Genomic DNA, 16102 nt, shown 5'->3' with positions numbered 1-16102 from the left:
ACATATGCTGGAATATGTTGTCTCGAGCAATTTTGCTGCAGACATCACCGGGATCTTGGCAGAACTCAAATTCTGGCATTGTCATTCTATCTTTCAATGTTTGATAGTCATTTAGTACTTTCAAGCTTTGTACTTTAGGACAAACATTAATCTCTAAAGATGCGGTACAAACCTAGGCATTTAAACTACATACAATCAACGCAACATAAAATGAATTATTCGACAAGGTACAGCTTAAATGATTGTGACAGCGACCAAACAGCCTGCCCAACACGACCGCCAAACAAGTTTGCTGCACAATCACACAAAGTGTGCTTGTTGGCTTCTGCTTGTTATGTTTCCACATGTAAAAACTGATCATTATGCGCCATAAATCAGAAATAAACATTGACGAGTATCGAAGGTGCACTTCTTTTGTGAATAACTCTTTGATTCAGCTGTTAGCTGTACCTCCACTTATTCTTTTTTTCAGACGTGAACTATTGATCTTAGGCTATATTCGTATTATCGACAAGACATAGCGAGAAACAACCATTACTTTTCTACTGTAGTTGCAAGTCCAAATTTAGGGAAGCCGCTGGAGAAATTTGGGGGACCGTTTCGGTCCCCAAAAACACCTTAAAAAAACTGTTCATGACACTCATATTTGGCTTGCACTGTGGATCTCAACTGGGGGGTCGCAACCTCCAAGGTGTTGCAAGAGATTGACCAAAAAACATCTTTAATACTTTGAGGATACGTTTTATTACTTTTAAATATCAACATAAAGTTGATTGCCTAAATTTTTACAAATATAATAAAACTTATCACACTACATGTAATAATAGACGCGATGAACAACTGCAAATCATCTTCACCTAATCTAGTTAATGCAATTTTACGGTGCTTTTCACCTGAATTTGAGTGTTTTATCTTAAAGAACAATGCTACATCTTTAAAAGAAAAACTGCATTAAATGAGCAAACTTATACGATGAGAGAAAAGCTTAGAGCAAACTCATAGAATATTTTTGTGGATCCATAGAACTGTGTGGTGAATAACTCAAAAGTTGTTTGCTGATATCTCCTTATATGATCAATATGTCATGATTCAAATAAACAATTTGACAATTAAAATCTAATAAACACAATATTTTTGGAGCATAATGGTTGGAGGTTGTAGTAAGACGTAATAAGAATATCAAAGCCCTGTTCACTAACATTCCAGTTGAATTTACCACCAACCTTATTCTCAACAACATATACAAGGAAGGTGTTAAGCTGTTTCATGGACTTAAGAAATCTGAGTTCAAGAAAATGTTAAATTGGACCTGCAATGACATCACATTTCAATTCAGGCAAAAATTTTACACACAGATCGACAGCGTCGCAATGGGTTCCCCGATCGCCCCTCTGCTTGCTGATGTTTTCATGAACTGGTTAATTGATCAAACCGCGGAAAACCCAGCACAACCCCATCTTTTATGCCGCCATGTAGATGACATTTTTGCCGTATTCTACAACAGTGATGAAATTAAGGCTTTTCTCTGCACTCTAAATGGCATCCATTCAAATATCCAGTTTACCTGTGAATGGGAAAAGGAAAATAATCTGCCCTTTCTGGATGTACTGGTTAAGAAAATGCCTAATGGACACAGCACTCACGTATATTGCAAGCCTACCCATACAGGCCTCCTAACAAGATGGTCAAGTTTTGTTCCATTTAAATACAAGCGCAACCTGATAAATAGCCTATTACACCGGGCTTACAGTATTTGTAACACTTACATGGGAATGCACCACAAATTCCGCAACATTTCTAAAATGTTGATGATGAATGGTTACCCCAAGCAGTTTATTGATACTGCCATTTACAGGTTTCTTGACCAAAAACACAAGGACGTGCAAAACAAAACGGTTGAACATGAAGAAAACAAAACGTTGTATACCATCACAATGAAGCTCCCGTTTATTGGAAAAACATCAATGAATATATGCAAAGAACTTACTACCCTCGTAGCGCGCAACACCGAAAATAAAGTCAAATTTATTTTCAGCCACGAAACCACACCTATCAGTTCGTTTTTTATACACAAGGACCACCAGCATGTGTTACGTCGTTCAGGAGTTATATACAAAGTGCAATGTTCGTGCGGATCTACTTATATTGGACAAACCAAGCGTAACCTACAAGTGCGTATGGACAACCACGACCCTTCATCACAGTCCACGCAGGACACAGACGTGGCAAGACATTTGCATCAAAATCCTGGTCACAAAATCGATTTTAAAAACCCCAAGATTCTTGTGACAAGTCGGTGTTGGCGTCGTCTTTTGATTAAGGAAACCGTAGAAATAACACGGCACAACCCGGAAATTAACGCAGACCAAGCTTCTATACCACTCTATCTTTTCAACATCTGATCACGTGGATGGCCTTATCTGCTATCGGCGACCTACCTTCTAATCGCCGCACACCCGGTTTAGATTATGTATCTATCCACGTTTCCTTCTTTCTGATGTCTGTCTTAGCACTATATATACACTTACCATCAGTAACTTCTCTCTATGTTGAAAATGAATAAAGATTTATTCGAAACGTTCAAAATGATACCTACTTCTGTATGGGCTTTGATATTCTTATTACAATATTTTTGCTTTCGGAATTTTAACTGAATTACTGTAGCACATTTTTGAACAAGTTTAAGAGAGAATAGAAAGTTTTTAAGTTAACTTGTTCTATGGCACTATGATATGGGGCAAAATTGTCATGCCATGTTTAAAACTTTTTCCATGTCCTCCACCCTGATTTATAAGTTTAAAGTTATTGATAAGTTGTTAAAAGTATACCACAGAGAAAAGGGAAAGCACTGTCATAAACACTTTTTTTATTTACTTAACTACACATGACGTTTTTTTCAGACAAAGAATAGGAAACAGACTAAGCAACAAGCGGACAGCTTAGAATGATTAAAATCACTATACAAAAAGATAAAGTAGAGCTAACTGTTATAATAACACAAGATATACAACCATTTAACTTTGTGTATAGCCACAGTAAAAATATCAAAGCCAATACAGAAGGAGGTAGCATTTTGAACATTTCAAATATATTTTTATTCATTTTTCATCATAGTGAGAATTGAGAAGGCACATATTTTAAGTATATATATACTGCTAAGACAGACTGCATAAAAGAAGGAAGCAAGGTCTAAATGGGGGTAGTTAGTGTACGGCGATAAGAATGTAGGTCGCCTATGACAGATAATGCTTATAAGACACAGATATTAAAAATAAATAGTGACATTGAGGCTTGGTCTTCAACATCACCTGCCAAGTAGTATTTAGGTACACTATGCACGGATCTTTAATGTAGCTTGATAATAAATTGCAAAGCCAAAAAGGTTGAGTAGATCGACATCATCTTGATAATTAAGACGTTTCGATCATCGACACAGATATTAAAAATAAATAGTGACATTGAGGCTCGGTCTTCATTGATATTGGGATTGTGATGTGTTATTTCAATAGTTTTCTTTCTTAATAGTCATCGCAAACATCCACTTGCCGCAAGGATCTTGGGGTTTTTGAAATCTTTTATGTGACCTGGATTTAGGTGTAAATACCTGGCCCTGTCTGTGTGGAATATGAAGGATAGTAATTATCCATAAGTAGTTGTAGATCTGGGTTTAGATGGTGTATTTCTCCTTGTTTCCTTTGTAGAAGTGGGTTGAATTATGAGTTCTCAATAATGTCTTGTCTCGATGAATCACCTACTTCTCCAATGGAAATTGCAGAGTCTGATTACAAGTCCGCACAGTTTTTGTTGGCTGGTGTAAAGCAAGCCAGCATGCAAGCCGGCAAGCAACAATCGTTCTGTTTTATTGGCTAGACATGACTGGCTATATTCATATAACGCTATCACTTATACAAGTTGAGAATTTGCATGAAAAAAAAGGCGACACAGAAATATAATATTATACAGCGACCTACTTCTCAAAAGGTGCGGACGTTTGACCTGGCGATTACTCATATCGTTTGTTTACAGTATATGTCAAAAACAGCACATCTATCATGTGAACTGTTTGTGGTGGTTGGTTCACAGGTGAAACCGGAAGCTTTGGTAAGCGATGTCGTTAAAAGGTTTGTCTCACCACACGGCAAGGATATTCTCACCACACGGTAAGGATATCAGTTGAGTCATGGCGGAAATATATGTCGAAAACAAAACATCCATTATGTGAACCATGCCGTGGCTCATTTTTCAGGCGAAAACGGAAAAACCCAAAGGTTTAGATTTTTCGTGACAAGGGCAGTAGAACGGTAAAAGTTGTCCATGTACAATAAATATTCCATTACATGTGATTATACATTAATTATTGCTTGTGATGCTACACCTTCTTTTTTGCAGTCTGCCTCAGCATTATATGTATACTTAGAATCACAGCCTTCTCACTATGTTGAAAATGAATAAAGAGATATTCGAAACAATTGTCAATCTACCTCCTCCTCTATGGGCTTCGGTATTCTTACTATGTCTTACTTCAGCCTACAACAATTATTCTCCGAAGTTTGTGTATATGTTTTTTAATAGTTCTATACTGCCCACTTCTGTTCAACCCCATAGATATTGGTTAGCGGACATTGTGCCAAAGTAGTATTTAGGTACACTATGCACGGATCTGTAATGTAGCTTGATAATAAATTGCAAAGCCAAAAAGGTTGAGTAGATCGACATCATCTTGATAATTAAGACATTGCGATCATCCTTGTATCATCTTCAGTTAATGTTAATTTAAGTTAACTGAATTATCAAGATGATGTCGATCTAGTCGATCTTTTTGGCTTTGCAATTTATTATCAAGGAGTATTTAGTTTCGAATATTCTAATTACCTAATGTTATTGCCATTTTAAACAATATTTTCGCATTATTTAGCCCTCGACAAAGATGTTATGATTAGGGATGTTCAAAGTAGAATCCCAAGGTATTCTAGAATAGTACGCTTCGAATCTAGAATAACGAATCCAGAATATTAAATATCTGTATGACAACACAACAATTTAAAGGACAAGATTTAATTTAAAATAATTGAATATTATTGAAAAAAACAAGAAAAAAAACATATCAGTTATCTTTCTGGTAAAAGTGGCTCTACTGGGCAACTCTTAACCAGGAGCCATCTCTTTTATCAAAATTTTAAAATGCTCCCCTGCTACAAGGTATATTGGTCGTAAATCTCCAACAATAACATTTGTTATTAGTTTTGGTTAGGGGTGACTTTGGGGCGATCATATGGGGTCAACCTGGTTTGTCTGCTTGTTTTGATTTGATTCTTCTGACCTGAAGTCAGAACAATAATTTTCTTACACTTTAACAAAATTAACAGCGGATGTTTTTTTCAATTGCTTCAATAAACTACCAGTGCTATTGCAATAGGCAAGCTAAACACTACAATTTGTGACATCATTAACAAAATGTGACATCATTTTGTTGGTCTGGCGCAGTAAAATGTTCCCAAACACCTAAAGACCTTGGCATTTCTTTCTACTTAGTCAAAACAAAACTAGACAGGGTGTGCGGTTTTTGTATATTTTGCTAGGGGTGTATAGCGCGGTTCTACTATATTATACCAGGGGGGTATAGCGCAGTTCCACTATACTTTTACCAGGGTGTTATACATTGGTTATTCTATATTCTTTCAACGGGTCTTATTTGTCAGTGTCCATATACTCCCAATGTTGTGCTTCCAGTTTCGGTGCTTTAGCAGGCAAAAGCGGATGTGGCCCGAAGTTGCGTGTTATAGGTTGGACATGGTGCACTTTTACAAGATTGATTGCCAGTGGTCTTAATATAAATTTTGCTGCGAAGCAAACCTATAACTTGTCTTTATAATTAAACAATATTTGACATTTTTGTCTTGCACCCCTATACGCCTTTAATTGGGGACAAAAGTCAATAGTGTGATGTATTCGATTTAGTTCTTTACAGCTATCTACTCCAATCTAGCGGCAGAAAATCTTGAATACACAATTTGTTCATATCACTTGCTTTATTCTGGCTGCGAAGCGGCCGGCTCCCTACTGTGCTTTTTTTGGCCAGCGCGTGCAACATTTATTGTGCAAAGTGTCTCGTCTCAGTGAAACTAAGCGCGTGCGACTTGCCTTTTAGAAAGAGGCTTCTTTTAGTGAATTAACTTATTGCTCTTACAAAACAACATATTTTACCGCCGCAAGTTTAAATGAAAAATCTGTCAGGCAGTGTACACGAATCTGTCTGCAATTTTTATTTTATCAGAAAATCACTTTAATTTCTATATTTTTGGTTAATTATTTTCCCCCATGGGTTAATTATTTTGAGTTGAAGGTCAAAATTTTGCTGTGAAGCAACCTATAATTTGTCTTTATAATTGAAAACTATTTAACAATGTTTTCTTTAGTTTTTAAGATAACTCCAAACACAAAAACGGCCGAATTTTAATTTTACCCCCCTAAAATACTCCCCTTTTTGAAGAGGTAAAATGTTTATTTTAACATCAGCTTTAAATGGTTTTCTAACATTTGTGAAATTTTCAGATGTTTATGTCATTTCCTTCTAGTGTAAATATATCATTGAAATTTCCTAAAGTGTTTTGCATTTTGACCCCCCGGATGAACAGTTCAGGGGTAAGGTTTAAAATTTTGTTACTTAGCATATGTCGTTTATCCATCATCCATAAATATATCAGATTATTTTACATTTTTTTATCTCTGAAAACTGCTTAAAACCAAAATTAACAAAAAATGACAGTTTTGCCCCCCTAAAAACCACCCCTTAGAACCTGGAATTTTTTTTTTTATATTAGAAGCAACTTTGGGAGGGTATTTAACAGTTGTGAAATTTTCTTGTTACACCTACGTTTTTTTCCTTGTCAAAAGTGAGCCACAAAAAAATTGACTGAAAAAAAAAATAATAACTAGACAGGGTGTGCGGTTTTTGTATATTTTGCTAGGGGGTTATAGCGCGATTCTACTATATTATACCAGGGGGGGTATAGCGCAGTTCCACTATACTTTACCAGGGTGTTATTCCTTGGTTATTCTATATTCTTTCAACGAGTCTTATTTGTCAGTGTCCATATACTCCCAATGTTGTGCTTCCAGTTTCGGTGCTTTAGCAGGCAAAAGCGGATGTGGCCCGAAGTTGCGTGTTATAGGTTGGACATGGTGCACTTTTACAAGATTGATTGCCAGTGGTCTTAATATAAATTTGGCTGCGAAGCAAACCTATAACTTGTCTTTATAATTGAAAAATATTTGACAATTTTTTCTTGCACCCCTATACGCCTTAAATTGGGGACAAAAATCAATAGTGTAATGTGTTCGATTTAGTTCTTTACAGCTATCTACTAATCTAGCGGCAGAAAACCTTCAATACAGAATTTGTTCATATCGCTTGCCTTATTCTGGCCGCGAAGCGGCTTGCTCCCTGCTGTGCTTTTTTTGTCCAGCGCGTGCAACATCCATTGTGCAAAGTGTCTCGTCTTAGTGAATTAACTTATTGCTCTTACAAAACAACATATTTAACGCCGCAAGTCTAAATAAAAATCTGCCAGGCAGTGTACACCACTTTGTTTGCAATTTTTTTTCCATCAAAAAATCACTTTAATTTCTATATTTTTGGTTAATTATTTTCCCCCATGGGTAATTATTTTGAGTTGAAGGTCAAAATTTTGCTGTGAAGCAACCTATAATTTGTCTTTATAATTGAAAACTATTTAACAATGTTTTCTTTAGTTTTTTAGACACCTCTAAACACAAAAATGGCCGAATTTTAATTTTGCCCCCCTAAAATACTCCCCTATTTTCCAGAGGTAAAATGTTTATTTTAACATCAGCTTTAAATTATTCTCTAACATTTGTGAAATTTTCAGAGTTTTATGTCATTTCCTTCTAGTGTAAATATATCATTGAAATTTCCTAAAGTGTTGTGCATTTCGACCCCCCGGATAAACAGTTCAGGGGTAAGGTTTAAAATTTTGTTACTTAGCATTGTATATGTCATGTATCCATCATCCATAAATATATCAGATTTTTTTTACATTTTTTCATATCTGAAAAGTGCCAAAAACCAAAATTAACAAAAAATGACAGTTTTACCCCCCTAAAAACCACCCCTTAGAACCTAGGCAATTTTTTTTTATATTAGAAACAACTTTGGGAGGGTATTTAACAGTTGTGAAAATACTATGTTTTTTTCCTTGTCAAAAGTGAGCCATAAAAATTGACTGAAAAAAAAAAAAAAAAAAAAAAAAAAAAAAAAATAATTCGGACAAAAACAACATGTGTCCAAAAAAAAATTTTTTTTTTCGGGCCACATAATTCAGACAAAAACAAAATGCGTCCAAAAAAAAATTTTTTTTTCGGGCCACATAATAATTCGGACAAAAACAACATGTGTCCAAAAAAATTTTTTTTTTTCGGGCCACATAACAAACTATGTCTGTGCTTTTCAAGCGCAATGACAACAGATGGTGAAACATGCCTTAGCACCAACGCAAAACGTTAACATACAAACAAAGTCAGCGTGTTTTACTACTACCACAAGTCCAACCGCGGTCAGTCCAAATACGTCACACACAGCCATCTGTAAAGCGCACTTAGGAATTAAATTTATGCAACACCAATGTGAAGTGAAACGTTAACATGCAAAAGTCAGCGTATTTTACGACTACCATGAGGCCAAATTACAATCACGTGTCAGTCCAAATACGTATAACACGGCCTTCTAAAAATCGCACTTTTGAATGAAATTTATATCGCTTCCAATTACCCAATACAAAAAGCAAAATTGGATTTGAATCCAAAGTGGGGGAACCGATATTCTACTTTGAACATCCCTAGTTATGATATTCAGACATAGTTTTTGATTACATGTTAATTGTCATGTATTTACTTTAATCTTTGACTATAACACAAGTCTAACAAATTTACACGGACATGTTACAATGTTATATACCAGGAATGGCGAACCTTTTCATTGCGCGGTCACAAACGCGACCTTGATCTTTGCAAAATGCACAATTGGGTCATAGATTTTATTTTATGCGAAACTTTGCTGCTGCGTCGTTTTAAGTGTTATTGTCTGGGTTGGTAATTCAAGGTTTTTGAAGGTTTATTAAATTGGGATTCTCACGAATATTAGGAACCTAAATATAGTTATAAAATGCTGCAGCATTTTTTATAGGATTACAGGAGTTCAGTAAAAAGCTTTTCAGCATGGTTTACCCGGGGTTTCATAATTTTTAGTCTGGAAGCTTCTATTTTCCCTTAAAGGCTTGCCACCCTTTTCGTTTTACAGAGAAAAACAAAACACTTTTATTTGTTTGTTTTTCTGCACTCATTTGTTGAAGTGCAGTTATTGTAGGCCTACTCGTCACCCCTAAAACACTTTTGCACGACCCACAGATTGAGTAGCCCTGATTTAAAGAGTTTAGTGCTATCTAACGAATAATTTTTATTTTACATTTATCTATTCCTGAAAATAATGGTTAACATTTTTATATTTCTAATCTAGAGAACAAGTGGGTAATTAAAAATTTGCGTTGGGTCACTTCGTCACCCGTGGGATAGTGGTTCGCCATCCCTGTTATATACAATAGTGATGAAAAGTGTGTGGATTCTTGATTAAACACAAAAAATTCAGGTAGATTTTTCGCAAATTGTCGAGCTTGTTTGATTAACTTACCGGGACAACGCCACTAGTCCTCTTATTAAACTGGTAAAAACTACTTAACCTAGGCAATGGTGGATAGTTTGTCTATACATATTAAATTATTAAAACTCACCCTTGTCACAGTGTTTTATTGATTCATTCCCAGTATCAAAGTCCATCCATTGCATGCACAAAGGAGTATTTGACAAAGGGATGTCATGATGAACATAAAAATCTTTTGTTTTGTCATTATATACTGAAACAAAAAATAGGTACAATAAAAGTGGATCAATCAAAAAAACTGCAGTACACATTTATATTTTGTCATAGAAATATAAGTGACCAATGAACAGCAAACGTGTCCAAATTGTTTGATTACATTTTACGGTTACACTATAAAATAAACCAGTTTTCTTTCACCAACAAAGTTCAGATTCAAGAGGAAGAACGCCTAATTTTGGTATGTGTGAGACCGGTTTAAGGGCAGGCACATTGCATCCTATATGGAACTTTCCTAAAAGGCTGTTTTGCGAACTTATATGTATATTTGCATTTTTCCTGCATTGTCCAATTTTTTTCTGTCTTTTAAAATTGAATATGACATAAAAAGTACGATCCTATTTAATTGACTATGTTTACCACTACATTTCTTAGTTCTAAGTACTTTCTACAAGTTTTCTTTGTGACTATATATCAACACTCTAACCCTTTCCAATATGCAATTTCAGCCAAATTGGTCTAGTTTAATTTTTTTAGCGAAACAATATGACGTCTCCTTTTAAATTAAAAGTTTTTTTGAGTGCACTATTTTCTCATATACAATCCAATTTATTTGCACAAAGTTTGACATTAGCAGCAGGTTTCTGGAGCTTATTATGTCTTATAATGTTGTTTATAAACAGTTCATGCACCGACCAAACAAAAATCGTCAATCCGACCCTGGCAAGCATGTAGAATATTGTATGTGGCCCTTATAAAAATAGGCAAGAAATATTGCAGCCCGCCATGATTTTAACCTTGGACCACCCTTAAATAGCCCCTGAAAGTGAAACCAGGATATTTTTATATTCACTGAGTAAGAAAAATCATGAAATGGTTATTGTAATGACACTTCATTTAATAAGGTTTACCAATACAAGATATGTATAATTTAAAAGGCGTGGACCTTAACAAAATAACTTGTTACAAACTATAAATCATACAATCTGAAAGTTTCTGTCAAAAAAAAATTGCCCTCATTTTTTATACAAGGTTCTCACACAGCGACCAGTGCATCAGAAGATTAAGTTTAACAATACTTGACCCACCCAAACCCAAAGAGTAACCAGCACCCTAACCCAAATAATCTCTGGTAATTTAATAATTACACTGGCAAACAAAAACATTTTGGCATGGAAGGTAAGACCGATTTTTGAGTATATCAGGGGCGCTGAGCTCGCCAATTGGCTCTAGCTTTTAAGATATGATCAAATTTAGGTATTTTCATATCTTTAAATAGGGGAGGGGGGGGGCACAAGAATGAGCGAAAGATAAATACACAATTTGGTTACCTAGATGAAGAAGTGCTACATATATCTATTCTTTTCCACATATTGAACACAAAAACGGCTCCATTTATTCGTATTTTCATCAGACTCTCTCCTAACATATTGCAATTTGTGAGACTAATCTTCCTATACCACCAGTATGCCTAAGCCTACACAAGAAAGACGACAATTTGTGAAAAAAAAACAGTTGAAATGAACATATCTCCATGCACAAGCTATTCACATATATAGGCCATTCCTTTTTAATCCAGTGTTGAACAGTGACCCAACTATCCCAGTAACAAATAAAGCAGGGATACTTGGTGTAGCCGCCTTGATGTCCTAAGCGAAAGTTGACCATTTTTAAATCTACGCATATCTTCCAGTTATGCTCACTATAAGAAATTCTTCAGGAGCATCTTTACACTTTGATAGATTGATAGTGCTCCTTTAAAACGATTAAGTGGCCAATTGGAACACAGGCAAACTTATTTCCGTTGTGAAGTAGCACACATTTCAAACTTTTTTGGAGCTGTCAATGAATCACCTTCATTCTTTTGGTTTAAATTCAAGTAGACCCATAGATAAACGAAAGTCCTTCGATGTTACTACAATACAGAAAAAATCTTCTTAGGATAAAAACTGCATTAACATTTCTCCTCTGACCCGGTAAAACGTCATGTTTGTTGCCGAATCAAGAATGTTACGAAGGCGAGAAGACAGGACTTCAGACACTTCTTTAGATAAACCTAAATCACGAACTAGGTCGTTTAGCTAATCTTGAGTAAAAGGCTTCGGTTTACTTTGCATTTATGAAGTTGTTGAAAAGTCGGTGCCACTGCAGTTGCTAATATTGCCATCTTCGTCTTCCACTACATCCAACATCAAAGCTTTATCCGAAATCAAATCTGGCAGGGACATAAAAACAGGAACAGGAATTTCAAGGCAGTGTACAACTAGCCGTAAAGCAGAGTCAATGTTGGGGTAGTGGCATGACTTCTTCTTGTTTCGGTTCCAACCTGACATGTCATTCATGCAAAAATATCAATCATCATGGCGATTCTTAGGCTTATGTATGTTACTGCTTTATGGGAGAGAGAGAGTAATCTAAGGCCTGTTTTACCTCCCAAGCGAGACATTTGTACCAGACATCTTAACATTAAGGCAAAATTAAATAGCTGCTTCACATGGCTTTAGCTTTTGTTAACTCGTTGTTCACTAGCATACATTTTTCATGGTATATAGGAAAAAGACATATCTCAAAAACTAGAGCCAACTCAGCAAAAGTAATGGCATTTTCGGACTCAGGGCCCCTGATATATCCCTAAATCGATCTAATATATCATGCCTTTTGAAAAAAAAATTTTTTTGTTGGCCTGTGTTATAAAGCCTTTACGTTCCAATACCTCAATACTATCTTATGCCCACCCGAGTTTATTAAATTAATGCACACTATTTGGGTTAGGATTCGGGTTAGCATTTGGGTTCGGTTGGGTAAAGTGTTATTATTTCTATCTCACATGTCTTGTTATCTTTTGTGAATTTTCAGCAAATATTTTTAATTTATCTACGTCGCGAGTTTACCTAAAGGCCAAAATTAGTGCATTGCCAGGACCCCAAGGTCTAAAAGTAAGACTTTTCTGCCTTTGGATGCTCTTTTTAGTAACTCAAGTGCTGTAGTACTCTTAGGCCAAAACAAATATTCTAAGTCACTACACTATTTTTGGAAAGCTAAAACAGGTTTAGTAAGAAGGCCAACCAAACTGACCATCCTGGTGTTATGTTAGCCTTATCTAAGTTTGTGTGGAAGCAGAACAGAGTTGCAGTCCTTTACTTAGATTATAAAAATACCAAAAGGCAAATTTCGGGCTAAAACTAATAAAACAATAATACTAAAATAGAAAAAAAATAAAAAACATATTTGCAAATTCCTCTGTTGAAGGCAACGCCATGACATTCACCAAATTTAAACTTAAATTGGAAAAATGCTGATATTGATATTAACATTGAAACTGTGATGTAACAATGAGCCCCAATAATACACACCAACTCCTAAAATGAAGTAAAATTGTTATATGGCTATACGACAACCCACAATACATGATAAAACTGAAATACTAGTAAATAGCCTGCTGGCCACTGACAATTAATGAAAGGGCCACAATTGGCCCATGGTACACAGTTTACCAACCACTCCTAAAAAAATTACAAACTTAAAAACTTTCAGTCAAATATTTTTCTCCTATCCAAAAAAAATAAGAGAAAGAAGATTTTTGGAAGCTTGTCAACAAAGAAAATTTAACAGATTTTGCTTTAAAAATGGGAGCACTTCACCTTAAAAAAATTTCTGAAAAAAGTTCACTGAAAATTTTAAGCCTAACTAAAAAATAAGCCTAAACCAAAATGCTAAAAAGAAAAAAATTATTCTAGTTGCAATAAAATTGTGCTTCATCGATGTGTTTGGCACCTGATATATTGTTGGGTCTACTTTAATATTTCTTTATTTAACATATGTCAAACAAACCTGGCGGAGATAAACAACATTTTGTTCGCAAGCAACACAAAGCTGTTTTATGCACAGTTTATAGTTATATAGAATGTAGGTTAACTTATTTCAAGAATGCAAAAAAAATAAATAACAAGATAAGAGCAATGCAATATCTTAGATCGAAATTTCAAATGTGTTCGATAGGGCTTGGGTTAAAAAAATCATCAACAATAATTGTAGTACCATGAATTTCCAGAGAACTGCTGTCTCTTTCACATCGCCCACAAACAAGTAGATTGTCATCCTTGGTTAACACAATATCCGACTTTTCTTGTTCATCATCGGACTGTAAATGTAAGAATTTGTTTCCATATAAATATATAAGTCTGTGGAAAGCAGTGTTACAATCATAAAATGTAAATGCATATTAGGTTTTGAAAATTTGGGTACTTTTTTTCAAGGGAGCAAAAAAATGGCCAGCCAAGCAAATTACCAGGGGAAGCCACGTCTTATGAAATGCCATACTATTAAGGGAGTCACTTTTCTGTTAGAAAAAAAAACTTTCTTTTCATTTAAGATTATTGCTACACATCTAGCTTGAGGAAGCGCACTTACCGTGCACCTGCTCCTTCTCTTTTTTGCAATGAAAACATCCGTGCAGCGGACAAATCAAAAACCCAAAATGTATTTCTAATCATGGATTAATAAAAACAGATCTATACAAAATTATTGTACTTTTGGCGTAAGACAACAACTTTTATGGAATTTACAAGTAAGGTTAATTGCCATATTTCTCATGATGTCAAAAGAAAGACTTCGTTTAATGGTAATAAAGTAATAATTAGGTGATCTGTTGCATTTCTTCAGGTGAACTACAGCAAATATTGACAGTAGCAGACTGAAATAAAATTAAGACCAAAAAAGGTCTTCTGCAGGACCTTCAGGTCTTGCGCAAATTTTATTTTGCAGCTCTTGCGCAAAATTTTGGGCACCTGCGCACATGGTTAAAAAGGAACACTGAACAGGGGTGGAAAATTTTTTTGTCTAAAGGAATAGGGTTTTTGATTTTATTTATTAATTATAACATTTTGATTCCTAATTTTAATTATAACCTTCAAGGTAAAGCCGTGATACAAATTTATCCAACGCCAGTTGTATACATACAATGCCAGTTGTATACATACAAAGATAGTTCAAAAAAAAAGTTATTGTTTCCAATTACCTGGTTCAATTATCGTGTTAGTTGGTTCTAAATTTTACTGGATAAACAACAGGTTGTGATTTAAAAACATATTTCTAATATACAAGATTGAATATTCCACTTTAAACAGATATATATGACAAAAACAAAAATAACCTGCAATGTTTCTTCTTTGTGAGTTATGTATGGATCATCTTGATTGTTTGCGAACACAAACAGATTTGACAAAGAAGAATCAATTTTGGTATCTAAAACAATTAACAAAATTTGACCACTAATACTATTATAGGCATAACAAATGGCTAGCGCTTTATTAAAAGAGTTTGGGCTAGTATTCGTTTAGCACAGGGGTGGGCAATTATTTTTTATTGCAGGCCGCATGAAAAACAGAAAATGTCTTGGCGGGCCGGATCAAAAAGCTAGATTAAACTAAACTTTATAGAAGCTATAATTTTTATTAAAAATAAAGACATAAATAGCATTGGTTGTGTATGCTGAAAAAAGTGTTTTTTATCAAATAGATGTAACTTATTGAAGCAATTTTCCTAAATAATGGTGAAGGCAAAGACCTTTTAATAATTTGTAATTTATTTGATTTGCACTACATTAACGTTTTGCATTCCAAAGAGTAAACATGCAAGATACGTTATAATGAAATGTCACTGAACACCAAAAAAGCAGTCACTTAAATTATGTACACTCAGTGAGAAAAATCTAGTCTCTGATGGGCTATCACGAGTTCATCAATGTCAGGTTTAAAGTCAGGGGTGGAGATGCGAAGCCAGCTGACAAATTGTTATCATTAGGGCGATTATTTTTTGACTTGTCACAAAAAATCAAAATTTTGTCAAAACTTACAAGTTAGGTCAAAATTTGTCAAAATTATTTTAAGTCAGAATCCAATAAAATGCACATAAATCGTTTACGAAATTGAAAAAATATATAGTCATCTTTTTTAAATTGTCGTTTATTTTTTTAATTTGTCCTTACGGTATACGCGAGCAGAATTACCCACCGGCCTATTTGATTTGGACAAATGTATTGAACAGTATTTGCTGTATTTTTTCACTTGTGATTTGCAATTATCGCATTTCCTATTTCGATAACTTGGACTTCGTTAATTTTCTGCAATGATTTTTAGGTTGCTTTCCAAACGTTTACACCACATTTTTATAATTTCGCATTTTCATAGTTGTTTGTCATTTTTTGAAATGACA

At 34.7% G+C, this 16102-nt stretch overlaps 1 protein-coding gene across 2 annotated transcripts in view; it reads right to left on the bottom strand.

The window, feature by feature from the left end:
• The window catches only part of LOC146160332 (periodic tryptophan protein 1 homolog), a 45397-nt gene that overhangs the window by 15240 nt on the left and 14055 nt on the right, over positions 1-16102 (bottom strand). For both annotated transcript variants that reach the window (XM_083383789.1, XM_083383790.1), the window contains exons 4-6: positions 15042-15133; positions 13928-14030; positions 9804-9926 (exon numbers count right to left, since the gene is read on the bottom strand). In XM_083383789.1, coding sequence (XP_083239915.1) covers positions 9804-9926; positions 13928-14030; positions 15042-15133 — 318 coding nt within the window. The remainder of the gene's footprint in view (positions 1-9803; positions 9927-13927; positions 14031-15041; positions 15134-16102) is intronic.

The sequence above is a fragment of the Ascidiella aspersa genome, chromosome 3 (assembly GCF_963924565.1).
Source record: "Ascidiella aspersa chromosome 3, kaAscAspe10.2, whole genome shotgun sequence".
In the NCBI taxonomy this organism is placed as follows: domain Eukaryota; kingdom Metazoa; phylum Chordata; class Ascidiacea; order Phlebobranchia; family Ascidiidae; genus Ascidiella; species Ascidiella aspersa.
The sequence above is the reverse complement of the archived record's forward strand: the minus strand, read 5'-3'. Positions and strand labels throughout refer to the sequence as shown.